We start from the raw sequence: 18,454 nt of genomic DNA on the forward strand, positions 1-18,454 counted from the left end.
GGAGTATATGCTCTGTACGGGAAGGGAGAAGGCACTCTAAAGCCTCTCATTACCCACTAGGAAGAATTTCTTAGGGTTGGAGATAATCTCTTTTCCAGATGTGATCTGAGCACCCTTGTCCCCAGTCACACCACCTTGCCGAAAAGGCCACCATTATAGGGTAAAGACCTTGCTGAATGGACCTTGGAAGAAGAAAAACTAAGTGCTAATCTTGGCTTTGCTATAAACCTTGGGCACATCCAAGTCTGCTCCATATGGATGTGCAGTTTGTGCACTGTACAAATGTTCAGTGGTCAAGGGGTCAATGGGGGCTATGGGCTATGACTCTGCTCTCAATCCAAAGTCTGGCCAAACCAAGTGGCATTATTCTGTACTTTACCCACCCAGAAATGGTACCTGATTGCAACTTATTACCCTGGGTGGTAGGGGGTAGCACCTTTCGTCAGTTTGCGTAAAGGTACCTTTCATGTTAGTCCCTCATTTGAAACTTAGATTCCCCATTTAAAAAATAAAGATATTGCATCTACCTCTCACTGCACATGAGGGACAGTCCCTCTATTAGGCTCTTACCTGACTCCTAGGACTGCTAAGACAGAGTATAATGGTGGCTAATGACATAGGCTTTAGAGTTGGGCAGACTGGGTTCAAACTCTGCCTCTGTCACTTGTCCTTGCTGGACCATGGTCAAATTACCACTTCTGAGCCTCTATTTATACAGTTCAATTGAGAGTCAGCTGGGTACGAGACACTGTGCTAGCACTGAAGACCCAGTGGCAAATGAAATAGATTCAGTCACTGCCCTCTCAGCACTTTCAGGTCTTTGAGCAAACAGATGAATTTGTCCAAGGTCACAAAGCTACTAGATGACAGAACTGGGACTCAAACCCAAGTCCTTCTGCCTTTGAAGCCTATGTTCTTATCCACCCTCCTCTCTGTCTTCACAGTCTTGGTCACAGACATCTCCTCGTCATGATGATCTAAGAAGGGATGTGAGGAGAATGCTTTAAATATCTTGGTGGTGGTGATGGGAAGTGGATGTGTTATGATTATCCCTTGTGTTTGGGACAAAGGACACTGCCTGCAATCCTCCATCTACACAACAGCAGAGCCCAACCCACATGCTAAGCATTTTTCAGGGGCTGTTGATGACAGATTATCTGGCATTCTGACATGGCCCAATCAATAGAACTGGAAGGTGCCTCAGGCCAAGGGCAATTGAATCTCAACCTTTTAGTGGCATTAAATAAAGCAATATTTATTTTGCTTTTGGTGCAAATATGCTTAATCCAATCCAGCTCATTGGTAATGCTGAAAAACTGCTGTGTTTGGGGGACAATTGCTGGCATACCTCATACATCTCTGCTTGTCAATGCCACTGCTCCTTAGAGCAGCCTCACGGTGCTCAGGGCAAGATTGATCTGGAGCTGCCAAGCTGCCTTTTTCTCTATCCTTCTTCAGAGGAGAATGAAAAAGAAATCATAAGGAGGGGAATTGAAATCATTGCTCGCATTCTAGCTGCCATTATTGTGAATAGCGATAAGGCATGATGTCCTTCATGAGATGGGGCTATTTATTTGGCATTTGTATAACATTCTCTGGAACCATTATATCTCTGCTATTGGGCAAATGAGCAAGAGAACAGGATAGGAAGATCAGACAAATGAGTAGCTTAGTGTCTCTTTTATAAATCACACACACTCACAGAAGCCTGGGGAACCTCAAAGGTGACTGTGAACCATCCTGCCATCAACAAGACCTGGGTTCAAATCCCAGGTCTATATCTTACTAATTGTCAAGTGACCCTCTCAAGATCAAATCTTTCTTGGATTTTATTTCCTTATTTATCAAATGAGGATTAATAATACCTATCTCATTTGATTATTGTGAATGAGTCTAGCATTTAGTAGGTGCTTACTTTTCAAAATATATCTGAAAGTAACTATCTAACCCATGTTTGCAAACCTGCAAGGTATTCATCCATGCTTTTGTTAATCTGTTCACTCATTCATTCATCCAATAAATATATTGAATCTTCTCTGCACCTGGGTTTATAGTAGACAATGTTGGAGTGGGGGTGGGAAAGATAACTCACACATTATCCCTGCCCTCATGGAGTTCACAGATTAGAGGAAGAAAGAAAAGATACTTAAGAGTATCTCCAACTCAAAATAAAGACATTATGTATTATGCAGTCATATGTAAATTTGGCCTCCATATATTTGCATTTTCTAGAATGGTCCTAATGTGAAAGATTCTTTCCCACTGGTGCCATAAATAGCCCCATTCTTTCTTGTCAGAACATAGGTCTTGATTTTGAGCTCACGCAAAATTTTCATCTTAAAAACAAATAATAGAATACAAGAGCACCAAGGAGACAGAGACTCAGGGCAGGGACCCAGAATTTTGCATTCAGTAACTCTAAACTGGCAGTCATAGGAGTGAGAGCCTGGCGTCTGGAGGCCATCTTATGTGTTCCTCTGTCTTTAGGCAGCTGCTTTTTGGTCCTGAAACCACTAAAGAGAAAGAGCCTGTACCAGCCTTGGCCTCTTGTGCTTATAGTCAGTTAGGGACACAAGCAGAACATACTAGCAGCCTGTTAGAAATATGCATAATTGCTGACCATTCTTGTTTCCCTAACTTTGCACATGCTATACCCTTTGCCTGGAATGCTCTCTCATGCCTTGACTCTTGGCAAACTCCCATGTGTGTCCCACAAATCTCAAATGTTGAGCAATGCATGCAATTAATGCTAAGATATTGGTCACCCTTGACTAGTTGGTGTTTCATTTTAAAACTGTATCAACACTTTTCCTCGAATATTTTGTTTTCTTTGAACTTTAACTTAATTGGAAATATATGCTTTCTCCAAAGTCCCTTATTCTGGGGGTAAAAAGCCCAGTTACTGATGCTTTAGAATCATATATTGAGAGAGCCGAAAGAGATCTCTGTGAGTGAAGTATAGCATTCCATTTTACAAATAAGTGCATTGAGCGTAGGGAGAGGAGGTGACTTTTCCAAGATGACACAGACATTGGAGGTGGGACCTGTACCCCAGGCTCCTAGCCAGGGATCCTGCATCTTTACTAAGATGTTTTGTTCAGTAAATACTTATCTACTGATAGATTGAGTGCCATTAGAAGCATTCATTTAAAATCAGCTCAAAAGGTGCCCATGCAGGTACTACTCACTGAAGAATATCACAAATGCTTTAGCTTCTAAAAAGCTCTAGACTCTCTGAGGATTGAAGATGCCTGTGAATCACCAGTTACATTCTATTTTTATTAGCAGGCTGGATCTAGGAGTTGACCTTTCAGGATCTCTGACCTCTAACAATTTTCCTTCAGTTTTGAAGTTCTTTTTTGAATCAAAGAGGTTTCCTGGAAGCAGCATAGCCAACTGGGGAGACTATGAAGTCCAGAACGGGACACCTGAGTTCCAGTCTGGGCCCTTTAGAGTACTTGTTATGTAGCCTCGAAAGAATGGCTTACCTTTTCTAGCCCTCAACACTCCCACTGGAAAATTGAGGTTTACCATGTGATTGAATGGTCGTGAGAACTATACAATATGAGACAGGAAAATGCTTAGGAGGAATGAAATGTTTGTTCAACAACTACTTCTTCGATGTCTGCCATGATCCAGGCTCTTTGTCAGGCACAGGAATACCAACATGAATAAGATGGCATCCTTGCTCTTGAGGAATTCATGGTCCAGTGGAGAAGCGGACTCAACAATTACATCTTGTCCTATAGCCACTTTGCTGGGGGAGCAACAGATGCTATGGGAGCAGAAGAAAAGCACCTACCCCTCATGTGCAGGGAGTGAAAATCCTCCTCTACTTCCTGGAGGAGCTGATATTTAAGTTTAGACAATTTCAACAGTGCCACAATTATCACCACTTCACTGCCATCACTGGCTATAGTTTGTTCAATGTTTATGTGTTTCTGAGAATTCTCCTGGTCCATTTATAGACATTAATTCATGTATGCAATCCAGAAAGTCAGAGTGGTTATCCTCTTTATACATATGATAAAACAGAAGCCTACAGGTGCATTTAAAAAAATAAATTTAAAAAAGATTACACAGCTGGTGAGGAAAACACAGCCAGAACTTAAACATAACTGTAAGTCCCAAAGCTGCTGGTCCCCACAGTATAAACCTGTTGTTCTGTGCAACTCCGTGGGGCAAGGCTGAGAAGGATGGAGGAAGTAACTGGGAGGCACATTCAGCTAAAAAGGAAAAAAGAATTTTCTAATGGAAGATTCAAGAATGAGATAAGCTAACCGGAAAGGTAGTGAGTTTTAGGTCATAGAGGTATCCTAGAGCAAGCTGGTGACCTGCCCAAGACAGTGCTGAGGACATTCCTATTTGGGGGCAGAGGAGAGGCACATAACTGAGCATCTCTAAGGATACAATTGTTTTATGATTACATCCTGTTGTCAAGGGTAATGTACCTTTCTAAATATTTAGATGCTCAGTGAGGGCTGGAAAAGCTTTGTGAGCACAGCACCCAGACCGATGATTCCCTCTGTTTTTTGACTAGTCATTGGGAAGTGGACAATATAGGGGCCTGCCAGAATTTTCTATGACTTATTTCATAGGGCCATCTGATTAGGGGTGCAGTCAGCTAAAGGTAACAAGGACTGACTCTAGCCACTTAAGCAAAAAGGGAATTTATACGAAGGGGCTTACAGAATCACACAGAAACTGGTAGCCAGACTTGAAAACCAGAGCAATTAACTGAGCAGCTCTGAAGGGCCAGAATACTCTGCCTCTGTTCCACAGCAGCACTGCTGCACAGCACTCCCTGCTGCCTCGCATCACCCAGTCCCAAGTTTACGTCCTGGGCAGGAGTGGCTGGTGCCTGAGCCTGGGTTTCCTATAGCTGCCCTGGCTTCCAGGGAACAAAGAGGTAGAATCTGGCTCATCTGGCTTCCGTGGAGGGAGACGGGGCAAAATCATGGCCTCATCTTGTAATGATGGAGGAGCAAACTCACCACATTCAACCCCCCATCTAGTAACAGGGTTAGATGCTGGGCATTCCCCAAAGAACATGGACAAATGCCCACTTCACTTGGGAGGGAACAGAGCATGGATTTGAACTCAGATCTGCCTAATTCCCAGACTGAAGGAAGAGAAGAGGTCATCCCTGACCACTGCTGCCCATTCCAGCCTCCAATGGACTGCAAAACTATTAGTCCATGTCATTCACATAGAACATAGCATAAAATAATAATACAGACCAATAAAAACAACAATATAGCATTTTTGAGTTACCATTATGTACAAAAACCTGTGCATTAGCTCGTTTAATACTCACAATATTATCCTGCATTATAAATGGATATAAACCTGTAAGCATATCTTCTTCCTTCTGCTAGATTATACATTTCTTGAGGTTAGAGAATATCTCTTATCAATCACTCTATCCCAGCAACACTACCATGGAGCTTGGTGTGTAGAAGGTTCTTAATAAAACCGTGATGAATTGCTGTGTTTAACTCTTGCCTCATCCTTGTTCCCTGAACCAGTCTCTCCACCTTAATTTACTTATACATTCTCAAAAGCAGAGAGCTTGCTTAAACTGTTTGTTCCCTAGAAGAGCATAGATATTAAAGCTGGATAGTCCTGGGTTTGAAGCCTGCTCCACCATATGCTGGCCGAATTACCCTGAGCAGGTTTCAGATGAGTGTGGCTGTGGGGCTCTCTCTGTCTGTCCTTAATCACTTTCATGAGTAGCAATACTTCAGATAAGAATATTTAAGAACTGCATGAATATGTCTGTAGATCAAGGCACTAGTCACAGCACTGAATGTTTCCTTTCTGAAAGACAATTTAATGTAGTCAGAGGAGAGGAGAGTAAGGAGAGCAATTGGTAAGATTTTGGACTCTGAGAATCAGGTTGACCTGAGCTCAAATTCTAACTCCATTACATAGTAGCTCAGTGACCTTAGAGAAAGTTATTTACATTTTCTAAGCCTTTGTTTTCTCCTCTGTAAAATGGTAACACAGGGCTTGTATGGCATAAAAGCAAAAAGGAAATGAGATAATTCGTGTAAAGGTACTAGTAAGCACTTCTTAAATGTTAGCTACTGCTGCACTTACCACTATAAGCTCAGAAAGAAAAGATGGCAGGAACTACATCAAAGGCTAACAGGAGTTATATCTGAGTGATAGGAAGGTGATGTTCCTTTTTTCTTTTTTACTTTCTATATTGAGGACCATTTTTCATTTTTAATAGTGATTTTACAGTCAGTCAATCCTCTTACCAAGCAATTCTACTTCTGGGAACTGTTCTAAGAAAAAAATTCTGAAATGTGGAGAAAACTTTAGGGATTATAGTATTCATCAGTTCATTTTGAAAATAGTGTAGCATTGAAAACAAAGTAAATGTGCCACAGTGGGGAAATGCTAAATGAATTATGGGGGTTCATATAATGGGATGATATGTCATGTTATAACACTATTACAATGTTAGTTACAAAGAGTTTACTAACAAAGAAACATGCTCATGTTGTAATGGCAAATGAAGAAGGGACTCCTTTGCAAGTTCAAGGTCAGGAGGTAACTTGCTGGCCTAGAAGGTGAGCATCAGTGATCCCCTCTGTTTAGAGCACAGAGAATGGTTGGTATCTAGGCATCACTGCTCTTATGGAAATCTTGGAACAGAAAGGACATTTCTTTGTGTGGTCCTCTCCACTGAGGATGTGGGGTAGGGAGAGTGCAGTCCATGATGAAAGAGGCTCTTGAAAAGCTTGTGGTCCATTTGTAGAAGCTCCTTCTCTACTTGTAGCTGGGGAAACGTAGGCCTTGAGAGAGCAAGGGACTTGCCCAGGGTCACGTAGTACACCATCCACAGAACAGGGGGACTGAACTCAGTGATATCTCCTCTGCAAACCATGGGGGCATTATCCCACACTCACGGAGGATGGACTTTCCAGAGAGGCTAGGCAGGACGCTAGTGAAAATCTGAATGTGGAGCCAAAGGAAGTTCCCGGAAGTTTCCACATTATTCTCTGGTTCTCACTGAGACAAAAGTAGCATAGCACAGTGATAAGAAATGGGGTTCTCCCAGTCCCTCCAGGGGCATTGAGGAAAGAGGCATTTGGAAAGAGAAGGCTTATGCCCTGGTCTCCTCAAATCCACACATGCAACTAGCTCTCCAGGCTCAGCTAAGGAAGGGAAAGAACATAAACCTATGTAACTGGAGCACTTGAATCCAAGTCCAAGCCTAAAATGTCTGGAAATCTTCAGTCTTCTGCTGTACCCTGCCATGGAAGGTGAGGTGGGAGGAGGCAAGGAGAAGACAAGAAGACCAGGTAAAATATGATTACAATTCTCTGGACCTTGGCCCACACTCAAGGTAATACCAGAGGAAGTGGTAAAAAGGTATTGGGTTATGGTGTATTTTGAAGGTAGAGACAATGAATTAGCTATAGGTGTGAGCAAAGAAGCATAATGGGAACACCAGTAGTTGTGGCCTGAGCATTTTTCTCAGCTGCAGTGTGGAGAAGATGTGCATATGTGTCTATGGGTCATGTGTCTATGGATGCTGACATGAGGCTACACCACAGAAATACTTTTGAATCTCTCTGTGACTCAATTTCTTACTCTGCAAAGTGGGAATTGCAATAGTAGTGACCTCACAGGGTTGTTGATGACACTGAAAGAATTAACTCATATAAAGTACTTAGAACTGTCTCTGGAAAATGATAAATGCTAGGTAAGTGACATAATCACTGCTCCTACTCATAAGCATATTTTGATAGGTGAGAAGCTCAGCTTATCCTGTCTATATTGACTCTTACTTTGGGTACTGCCTAGGTGTTCTCTGATGGGATTTGATCTGAATCGTCACTGGCTGGATCCCTCTCCATGGGTTCATCCTACCCTGCATGGAGTGAAACAACTCATCGTCCAGATGTACAACGACCCAGTAAGTAACTGAATGCCCTCCACAGCTGCTGATCTATGGCTTGATCTGGGAAAGGGCAGCATTGTATTGGGAAAGTCCACTAGAAGCTGCAAATTAGGAATACATAGCTAAAACCAGGGAGGCACTAGGCCTGCTCTTCTCTGAATCCAGCAGACCCAAGGACCTTCTCCCAATCTCTTTTCCTGCAACCTCTCACAAATAGTGGATTCAGTTTTGGAGGTCTGGAGGGTTAAAGGAAATATATTGGAGTGTATCCATATTTGTTAGGGATCTTTGGTTACAAGCTAAAGAAATAGGATTTGAATTAGTGTAAGAAAAATAGAGAATTTATTAGAAGAATACCAAGGGCATGTCATGTAATTGAAGACTGTAACCTGGCTTCTTCTACACATAGGGAACATGACTGCTGAGTGTCACATCCAAAGGTTCTCAACACTACAGTAACTTATGCTCATTTTCCAGTTCCAGTTCCAAAAGGATTGTGATTGACCTAGTTGGGAGGACAGGCCCACTTCTGGGCAAATCAATTCTGGCTCAGAAGACAAGAATATGCAAGGACAAGGCAGCCTCTCTGGAACCATGTGGATGGAGTTGGAGGGTGGGTTGGTACCTGTTTTCAGAAAAGAGGGCCTACCATTTCAGAAGAAAGAAGGGGACATAGGCAGACAGAACAATGGGTGTTCACACCAAGTTTGCTCCCTGGGGCAAGTTCTTGTTTGTAAGAAATAGGAGAAGACAGCAGGGTTTCATAGCTTAGAGAAATGAAGCAAACCACGGTATTCTGTCTCTGAAGAGCTATCGCAGAATGGGGGGACAGACCATTTTTTCAGGTGGAGGATATGGGAAGAGGTAGAGAAATAGAACTTTTTAACAACTATAGCTGCCTAAGAATGGAGTATGTGTGTGTGAGCTGTGAGCTTTGCTTTACTAAAAGTGTTCAACTTTTAGTCCAAAAGGGTGCACAGAGGAGACTCAATTGTTGGAAGACATTCTAGTGCAATTCCATTTGAGTCCCTTCCAACTTCAATGACTGATTTTATGACCCATGACTGCTGTCAGGTGAGAGATGGTGATTGCTAAGACAACAAAAGTCACACAGTTGGGGTACTTCAGAGATGCACCAATGTAACCCATTCTACTTACCCTCATTGAGGATGCCAGTGAAAATTTCCTGAATTAAAGAGCGACATAGGTATTGATCAGATAGAAAAGTGCGCTTAAAAACAAATGCGTATATTAGAGCAGGGATTAATGAAAAAGTCAGTCCTGAGGTGCAATGTAGTTTTCTTGGCTATGAAACTCAACTGTTATCTTGGTCCTCCTATGTAAATTTTGCTTTCCTAGGTCCTTTCACAGTATACCTTCTGTGTCAGGGCTTGCATAACCATAACCCTAGGATATTTGCTTCCTTCGCCAGCTCATCCTTCTTTGTCTATAAAAGAAGGTGTGAACTGTGCTCACCAAATCCATATGCAGAGATAGAATGATTGTGGTTTGCTGCCTTTCTCTAAGATTTGAAACCCCACTGTCTTCTCCTAGTTCTTACAGACATGAACTTGTCCCTGACCTCTCAATGTCATCCTGATCAGCTTTCCTTGCAGAGAGAAACTGCTTCTGATTTTCTCAGGAAGAATCTGTAGTCTGCAGAGTTCTGCCCTCCCAGGCTTCTGTGTTGACTGCAGTTTCCCTGATAGAATAGCAATGCTTCCTTCTCAAAGAGAACAAGCTCCTACATTTTTTTTCTCATTTGGCTGATAATAGATATTCAATAGCTGCATGTTGAGTTGAATTGGATTGAACACAGAAAATCCTATTATGCCAAATGCAATATGGTTTATAGATACAAAACAATTATTCCCAGGTAGAATGATGAGGCACAGTAAAAAACAAACCAAACAAACAAAAAAATGGCATTGGACCAGAAGGAGTGACAGAGTGGAAACCATTGAACAAAGTGGTATTTTAGATAAATCCCCAAAGAGAGAAATGGGAGTTTAGGGGCAGCCTGGGGGAGGAACACAAGGGAAGTAGGTTAGGGTTGCTAAAGAGGAAAAGGCTTCGGCATGCCGTTGCTGTCATTAATTATTGATTTACTCACAAACAACCGGGCGCTCATTCATGCTACAAAACACAGATCCAGCAAGAGTGAGTTACAGAGATGTTAGGAAATGATTTGCGTCATGAATACATTGATCATCAGCTGGTTAGATCTTAATAAGTACATCTTGGGTGCTGAGCTAGTTGTATAAGCCATTTTCTTACTGAAAGGATACTCATTTATGCCTCAAGCAAGGGTGTGCAGCACTAATATAGGAGTCAAGCTGGCCTGGAATAGCATCCCAGCTCCCTCAGTTCCTTCCTCTTTTCCCCACTCTCTCTCTCCTCACTCAATCTTTTACTCCATTTTTTCCTTTCTTCTCTATTTATTTATATATGGGCTTTCTATGTGCACTGAGGTTCTACTAGTGAAAAAGAAAAACCCTAACCCTTGCAATACAGTGGGGAAATAGACTTTAAACAAGTAAATACTGATAAAGATGTATTTATAAGATATGTCAGGGGTTACCAAGAACAAAAGCACAAAGTATGACTTCTAGGTAGAATGGTCATAAGTCTTGGCTTTCCTGGGGCAGTTCTGGTTTATACCTACTGTCCTGGAGTATCTTTTAACAATGCCCTCTTTTCACTCCCGAAATTGTTCTGATTTGGATGATAAATTGTACACTCTGTCTATTAAAAATGATGCGAGGCCAGATGCGGTGGCTCACCCCTATAATCCCAGCACTTTGGGAAGCTGAGGCAGGCGGACCACCTGAAGTCAGGAGTTTGAGACCAGCCTGGCCAACATGGCAAAACCCGGTCTCTACTAAAAATACAAAAAAAATTAGCCAGGTGTGGTGGCACATGCCTCTAATCCCAGCTACTCAGGAGGCTGAGGCAGGAGAATTACCTAAACCTGGGAGACGGAGGTTGCAGTGAGCCAAGACTGCGCCACTGCCCTCCAGCCTGAGTGACAGATCAAGACTCCTTTTCAAAAAGTATAATAATAATGATGCAAAAACACCTAGCACAGTGCTGGTGTATAGCAGACCCTCAACAACCATTACCTGGATCTGATTCAAATTCACATTTGACTTCAGACATCTTTGTGCCCAGTTGCAAACACTGCAGTGCCCTGAGGCATCTGCCCTAAGAGCTTTAAGTGCATTTCTGCTCCTGAATTTCAGTGTCACATACATAGTCACTCAACCCTGAACTATCTGAACTGCCAGGACAACTTCTGGGCTTTTTTCTAAATGCACAGCCTCACTCCTCCTGTCCAGGTTGCCTTCTGCCCACAGAATCAACAAGCAGAGAATCAGCAAGACCCTCCAATATCAACTGTCATTCCTTCAGGCCCTGTGCTGGGTGCCGAGTTCACAGCCTGGTGGAGACAGACATTTACAGACAGTTATTCTAGGTGCATTTATAGAGTAAAGCACAGGGGTTGTGGGAACCCAACCCAGGAGGCAGCACCTGGGCTGATACATGAGGGATGCTCAGGTCAGGGAGAACTTTCCAGGCAGAGGAAACAGCATGTGCACCTGCCCTGAGAGGGTGTCTTACTCAGGAGGCTGGAAGTCATTCAGTGTGGCTGTTACCAGGGGCAGACAGAAGAGGTTGTTATGACACAGGGAGCAATCTGGACTTTACTTTCATGGGAATAGGGAGCCACTGAGGATTTTAAGCAGGGAATTGACAAATTAGGTTTGCATTTCAGAGAGACCCCTCTGGTGCCTGTTAGAAAAATAAATTCGGACGGTGCCGAACTAGAGACAGTGAGACCATTAGAGTTTGCTGCTGTGGAGTTGAAAAGGAAGAAGAGGAGTCTAGAGGTAATAAGGAGCCAGACCTAAGGGTCATGGTGACTGTGGCTGATGGGAGAGGAAGGAGTCTTGCATGATCCCTGTGGTTTTGACTTGGGCAGCCGAGTAGTGTGGCACTTTTCCTGAGATGGGAACCCAGGAGGAACAGTTAGTACAGGGCCAAGTGATGCATTCATCTTTAGAGGTGCTCAGTGTACAGTAGACCTGAAGTGATATGTCTGGCCTGCACTGGAAGGCTTCTGGAATGAGCCCTTCTATGTGTTTCTAACCTGGAAACAGGAGCCTGCTGTCCTTGTGTTAGTGATGACATTGACTTCGAAGGCTGCTTTCCTAGCCCTGTGCTCACCAAAATCTTACCCCTCTTGGGGACATTGGGTATTAAATGATGATCTTGAAAACAAAGTGTTTAACCAAGAGGACTACCATTGATCTGAGACATTAAGTGTTTCATTCTCCACTCTCATGATAGCTGCCTGTGGACACTGTGTCCTGGCCCCTGTTTGATAGTTATGATTGATTGTCCCCCAGGGAAAGGGTCTGGTTAACTCATCTCAGGGTCTCTGGCGCCCAGCAGGGACCTGGCTGTAAGCAGGTGCTCAGGATAAATGTTGAGCAAATGATGAAGCGAACCTAGAGCTTCTGTGACTTGGTTTTAGAAGACTTTCCTGATAAAAGGAAGAACTGAACCACAGACCCCTCCCCAAACTTATCTCTCCCTCAGAGTATCCCCTGATCCCACTGCCACCATCACTGTGTCCTCCTTTAATGAAGGCTCTGATCTGGTGACAGAGATTTCCCTGCAACCTGCTGAGATTGTCCAACACTCCCAAGGATAGAACCTGAGATGGCATCACCCACTCCCATTCCCATGAGAGAGGATTCTGATCATCTTCACATACTTGCTTCAGTCCTGGACTCGGCATCTACCCCATTTTACCCCCATTGAAATTAGCTCTCTATGGCCATCAAGGGTTCACTCAGATCCCAGATCCCTTGTCTTCCCAGTCCCTAACCTGCCCTCACCATCTAACCATGTCTTGTTTGGGAGCTGTACTTAGACATTTTGATATCTTTAGTGGTGGTAAAGATATCAGTTTTAGAACTGGTGGGAGCCAGTTCTAAATGTTCTGTAATCCAGGTCTCTCTTTCCAATTCTGATTTTAGATCTGAGATCTAATTAGCACCAGAAATGATATTACCTTTCAGGCGAGAGCATACCCGCTGTCCATGGGAGTTTGGCTTTCTCCTAGCACACACACCACAGAGTATGACAGTGACTTCACATCACACAATCAGCCACACAACCAGAGTCACTCACCCACAAGGCCACAGACAGGGCCCTCCTCTCACAGCTATATCCAGTTATGATCTCAGAAAGCTAAGCCCATATGTGAATGGGCTTCCCAGGACCATCCACCTGCAACTCCACTAGCATCTAACTATGTACTTGTCAGGTGCACCCAGTGTTTGATGAAGCTAAATAACAAAGTAGTGTTTGCCTTAAAATCCTCAGTTAATTGACTGCAGCATACATTTTTCAATGTTCCCATTTGCAAGACTCTTGAGCTATCTCTGGGGTTACAGAGATTAATAGGGCAGAGTCCCAGGTCGGGAGAAGCTTACAATCTGATGAGAAGGCCAGACCCTTATGAAATTTTAATTCCAGGCAGTTAGGAAGGTGTGCTATAATGAAGCAAACACAGTGCTTTGGAAACATGGGGCTGAAAGAGATTAATCCATGCGGGGGTTGGGGGTGGGTGATCCAAGGAAGCTTTTTCGAGAAATCTGCATTTGTACTGGTCCTTTGGAGATTGGTAATACTTCATCAGGTGGCTGAGCTTTGGAGAGAAGGGAAGTTATAGGGAAAGGGGAGAGGGCATTCCAGGAAAATCTGAGCAATGGAATGGAGGTGGAAGACCTCAGCTTCTGGGCTTGGTGTGCAGGATTTATAACAGGTAGCTGTGAGGAGGGCATGTGAGGTGCAGGCTGAGGAAGCCCATGGATGGGTTTGAACACTGCCCCAAGGCATTTGGCTTCTTCCTATGGCCCAATGCTCTCTTCTTACTAAAATCAAGGTCTCAGGCCCACTTTTAAATTGATTTTTAACTGAATTAAATATCACGACTAAAAAAAAAATCAAAGCAAGGAAACAAAGTGCCACTTGTTAGGAATATTCCAGCATATATCCTCTCTGTCTTGAAAATCAGAGTAGTCCGTGGAGAGTCCTCAAAAACGCTGGAGCAAGGGAAAGAGAGATCAATGAATAGCATTTCCAGCCACTCAATTCTTCAATCTAGAAATCTTGGAGTCATTCTAAAATTTAAATCCACCTGGGTCTGTCTTCCCTGCTTTAAATTCTTTCAGTGGGCCTGCATTACTTCTGGAATAAAGGCTAGTGTTCCCTGGCATGCTGTTCAAAAACATGCCCTATTCATTTCATTCAGCACCTTTCTGTACTCCCAGGACCTAGCACAGAACCCGGCACTGTAGAGAATATTCTGTTGAATGATGAATGCACTGATGAATAAACAATGCATGCTTTAGAAAATTACTAAGGCTGCAGTGTGGAGAGTGGATCAAAGGAGGTGAGACTACGTGGGAAGAAGGGAGACCAGGTAGGTGCTTATTGCCATAGCCGAGGTAAGAATGATGAGATCCCAACTCAAGTGAAAAGGCTGTTGCTAAGAAGAACCCCCCAGGGTCTGTCTGGGGAGGTGAATGGGTTTCCAGCAGCCCTTTTCTTTACCTCCTGAGTCCCTCAGAACCCAAAGTTGCTATTTTGAGAGGTTTGTACGCTCCGAGGTGATTTTCCCCCGTTTACTAGAGGAGAAAGGCCCTCCTCAGCTGCTGCCTGTGTTGCTATAACAACTTGGCTGCAGCTCTTTTAGACAGATCCGTTTCCTTAAATCATTTAAGGAAAATTAGCTGCCATAACAACGCAGAGCAGTTTTTAAAATAGAGCAACACGGGGCTGGCTTTTTTTTTTTCTTTTCTTTTCTTGCCTCCTGCAGCCCTTAAGATAAGCTGCTCTCTTTCTGTCAAATAAATAAATAAATTATAACACATTTACTTGACAAACAGAGCAGCTGGTGACATGGTCAAATAACACACACAGAACCAGCACTCATTCACACCAACCCACAAAATACACACACAGATACACACACACAAGCACGCAACATAGCCATATGCAGAAAACACATACATTCACAAATATCAAACAGAAAATACGTATACATAAAAACATAAACATGGTAAATAAAAACAGGCACATAAACAAGTATGCAGTTCTACATAATTACACCAAGGAGACATACAAAAACACACAGCGCAGTTTCACCATTCAATTAAACCGAGGTCTGTTCTTAGGAGAAGCAGGGGTCCCACTGGGTCACCAGGCTAGAAGGCCCTCGGATGGCAACTCCTCACTAGAAACCAAGGGACCCGAGTGTCCATACCTGACAGGCTTTCGAGTCCATTGGCCCAGAGGAGAGTCTTTTTGTGGAAGGAGTAAACCCACTTTGTGGAGGGTGAGGGGTAAAGGATTCCCCTCATACACCCCACGTACACATCAGAAATAAACTAGGAGGACAGGAGGCCATAGCCGTGGCATTCTGGGTGAGGTAATTCTTTACCCCCTATGGCAGGATGTTTATCACTCCCCAGGAAAAGACAGAACCACCCCTGTTAAAAATCACATCCCTAGGGCACTTGCCAACTGTGTCACTGAGGCCTTAGCAACTCTGGGAACTGGACTGTGGGTCCCCAAACCTTTGTTCCATCCCCATGTTTCCTGACTTGATTATCCCAGAGGTTCCCTGCAGGGAGCAGCTGAAACTGTGTGGCAGTAAATGGGGTTGGGAATACGAAGTCCTCTGCCAGGGTGGCTGAACCACTCATTTGCTTGGTGCTCATAGGTGAGTCTCTTACCCTCTCCGGGACTTTACTTTCCCCCTTGTCTGCACATAGTAGAGGTTGAAGATTGGTCTCCAAAGAGCCCCTCTGGCTCCAGCTTTCTGTGCCAGATAGAGATATCTGTTGGGTATAGCTCTTGATCCACTGATGGGCAGAACTTCCACAAGGCACAAAAGTCCTGGCTGCTGCCAGAGAAGGACAGACTGATTGGATGCTTAATGAAAGTGCTTAGTACAAAGCAGATACTCCATAAACGTTAGTTTCCAAAGCCTCAGTGTGCCCATCTGCTAAAAGAGAAGAACAATCTCTGACCTGCCTACCTCACCAGTTGTAGAGCAAGATCCAATATATGTGAGTGGAAAGTGTTTTCTGAAGGCGAGGAAGGATTCTTGCCCTGGAGTTGGGTGGAGAGGAATGTCCTGTTGAAATGTTCAGACAGCAGCCAGCTGCTGGAGGTGCCATGAGGGATAGATTCAAGCACCCACACCAGCACCATGGGTTGCACTCTTAGGTCTGCTCAGTTTTCCACTCCTACCTACGTGGCCCAGGAAATCAGTAAAGAGCCACTGGGGTGAAAGGTTCAATATGGAAATAAAGACTTGAAGTAAATGTGATATTGTACAGGGGGCTCTGAGAACATAGGGTGCTTTGGATTCATGAAATTTTTACAGTTTTTCCTACAGCAGTTCGAGATGGTTTATGAAACTTTAAGGAATTTTAAGAGAAATCATTACTTTTCTGAAGGGCAACTTCTCCCACCTGTGATAAAAGACATGGTTTTTCTAACTCTAGATTTTCACTTTGACTCCAGCAGAAAGCAGGGTAGAGATGGATTTCATGCTTCAGAATAATATTCCTGTCAAGCAGGTTGCCTCCTTCAATTTCTGTAACACCTTTTCATCCCGAAAGACTCTGGATACCTCTCAACTACTGACTAGATACATATTACTTCAATTGTAGAGTTTCTAGAAGGTTCTCTTTGAGTCCAGCCCATTACACTCTCTATGCCTCAGTTCCCCTGTTTGTAAATTGGGAATGGCAATGCTCGTCTCCTGGAATTTCTGTTAGGATTAGATACTATGCATATACATAACCTTTAGTAGCAGGTATATGAGAATAGACTTTACGTACCGGGCTATTGCAGCACTTACCTCACTGTCCCCCAGCCCCAGCTCCCATACTCCACTACACACTGTAACTCTATTAAGGGCTTAGCCTTAGCATTGGTTATTTTTATATCCCCAACACCCAGCACAGGGAACAGGCCCTCAATGAATGTGTGTTAGGAGAGAGGGAGAAAAGGCAGGCAGGAAAGAAGAAAATCACTTATTAAAACCTGGAAATGCATGACTATAATTCCAGCATTTTGAGAGGCTGAGGTGGGGGGATCACTTAAGGCCAGGAGTTTGAGACCAGCCTGGGCAACAAAGTGAGACCCCATCTCTAAACAACAAGAAAAAAGAAAGACAGAGACAGAAAAAGAAAGAAAGAGAGAGTGAGAGAGAAAGAGAAAGGAAGGAAGGAAGGAAGGAAGGAGAAAGAAAAAATGAATTAGCTGGGTATGGTGGTGCAGGCCTTTAAGTCTTAGCTACTCAGGAGGCAGCAGCAGGAGGATCCCTTAAGCTCAGGAGTTCTTGGCTATAGTGAGCTATGATCGCGCCATTGCACTCCAGCCTGGGCAATAGAGCAAGACACTGTCACGTGCACACACACACACACACACACACACCTGGAATTAACATCTGAACAGACTTGTGAAAATACAAATTCGCTGAGTAAAGTGGAGAAAAAAACATTCCAAGCCAAGTGACACTCTCAAAATCCTCCGTACTCCTTAGAACCCACCTGCAAGCCTATCATCTTCAAGGGTTCCCTGTATACTTTGTTTCACAGTGAACCCTCATTTCTTTGTTCTTCTGCAAATCCCTCCAGTGCAAAGGATCTACCTTCACCTCCCTGCTGCCCTGGCCAGGGCCAGATGCTTATTGGTAGCTCCGTGAGAACCTCTTGAGCAGTTGACTGATCAAAATGCAGTCTCTCTAGAGGGTAGTTGTTTGGATTCCTACAGGCATCCCACAGAGCTGGGTAAACCCCCTGGTTAAGGTGCACATCATGCTGTGTTTTAGTGATCATTTTCCTGTCTGCCTCCTTTATTCTTTGAGCTTCTCAAATACAAAAATTGTGTCTTTTTCATTTTGTTTCTCCATCTCCTGGCAGAGTCCAACACTTAGTAGGCACTCAATGAGTGTTTAGGGAAATCTTGGTAGCTCCCTTATCTGACCCATCATTTCCCAGCAAGACAGCACTGAAACATCCCAGAGAAATTCATTGCAGTCTCAACTTTCAAACCTCTATAATTCTCTCTCACTGTATTGCATTTCCATTAACTAATCTTTCCTTCATATTTTGCCCCTGCTGATCCTCTGTTACAAAGAGCTCCCACATATGGAATCTCTTCTCAAGCTCACAAATTTGGAAATTCTGGAGCATTGGAATCCACCCACATAGAATCTCCATCAGAAACCCACAGATTCTAAAGTTCTCTTCTTTGCTCCCTCTCTGCTGCTGATATCTATTCAATTTACACTGGTTTCAAAATTAGACCAAACTTGCTTCTCCATTTTCTATGTCCCATGGTCACTCAATTACCCAGGCCACAAATGAGCTAAAAAAGAGTCTCTGTGGGTAGTCTGACACTCCTGCAATAACCTCTTCTCAGTTACCAAACTACTCCAGTTTG

General features: G+C 43.6%; 1 protein-coding gene across 3 annotated transcripts in view; it reads left to right on the forward strand.

Annotated features, from left to right (window-relative positions):
• Positions 1-18,454, forward strand: part of LOC100967527 (AGBL carboxypeptidase 4) — a 1,457,032-nt gene that overhangs the window by 1,347,662 nt on the left and 90,916 nt on the right. For all 3 annotated transcript variants that reach the window (XM_034964682.3, XM_008954952.5, XM_055093139.2), the window contains exon 9: positions 7,822-7,933. In XM_034964682.3, coding sequence (XP_034820573.1) covers positions 7,822-7,933 — 112 coding nt within the window. The remainder of the gene's footprint in view (positions 1-7,821; positions 7,934-18,454) is intronic.

Source organism: Pan paniscus, chromosome 1, assembly GCF_029289425.2.
Source record: "Pan paniscus chromosome 1, NHGRI_mPanPan1-v2.0_pri, whole genome shotgun sequence".
Lineage (NCBI taxonomy): Eukaryota > Metazoa > Chordata > Mammalia > Primates > Hominidae > Pan > Pan paniscus.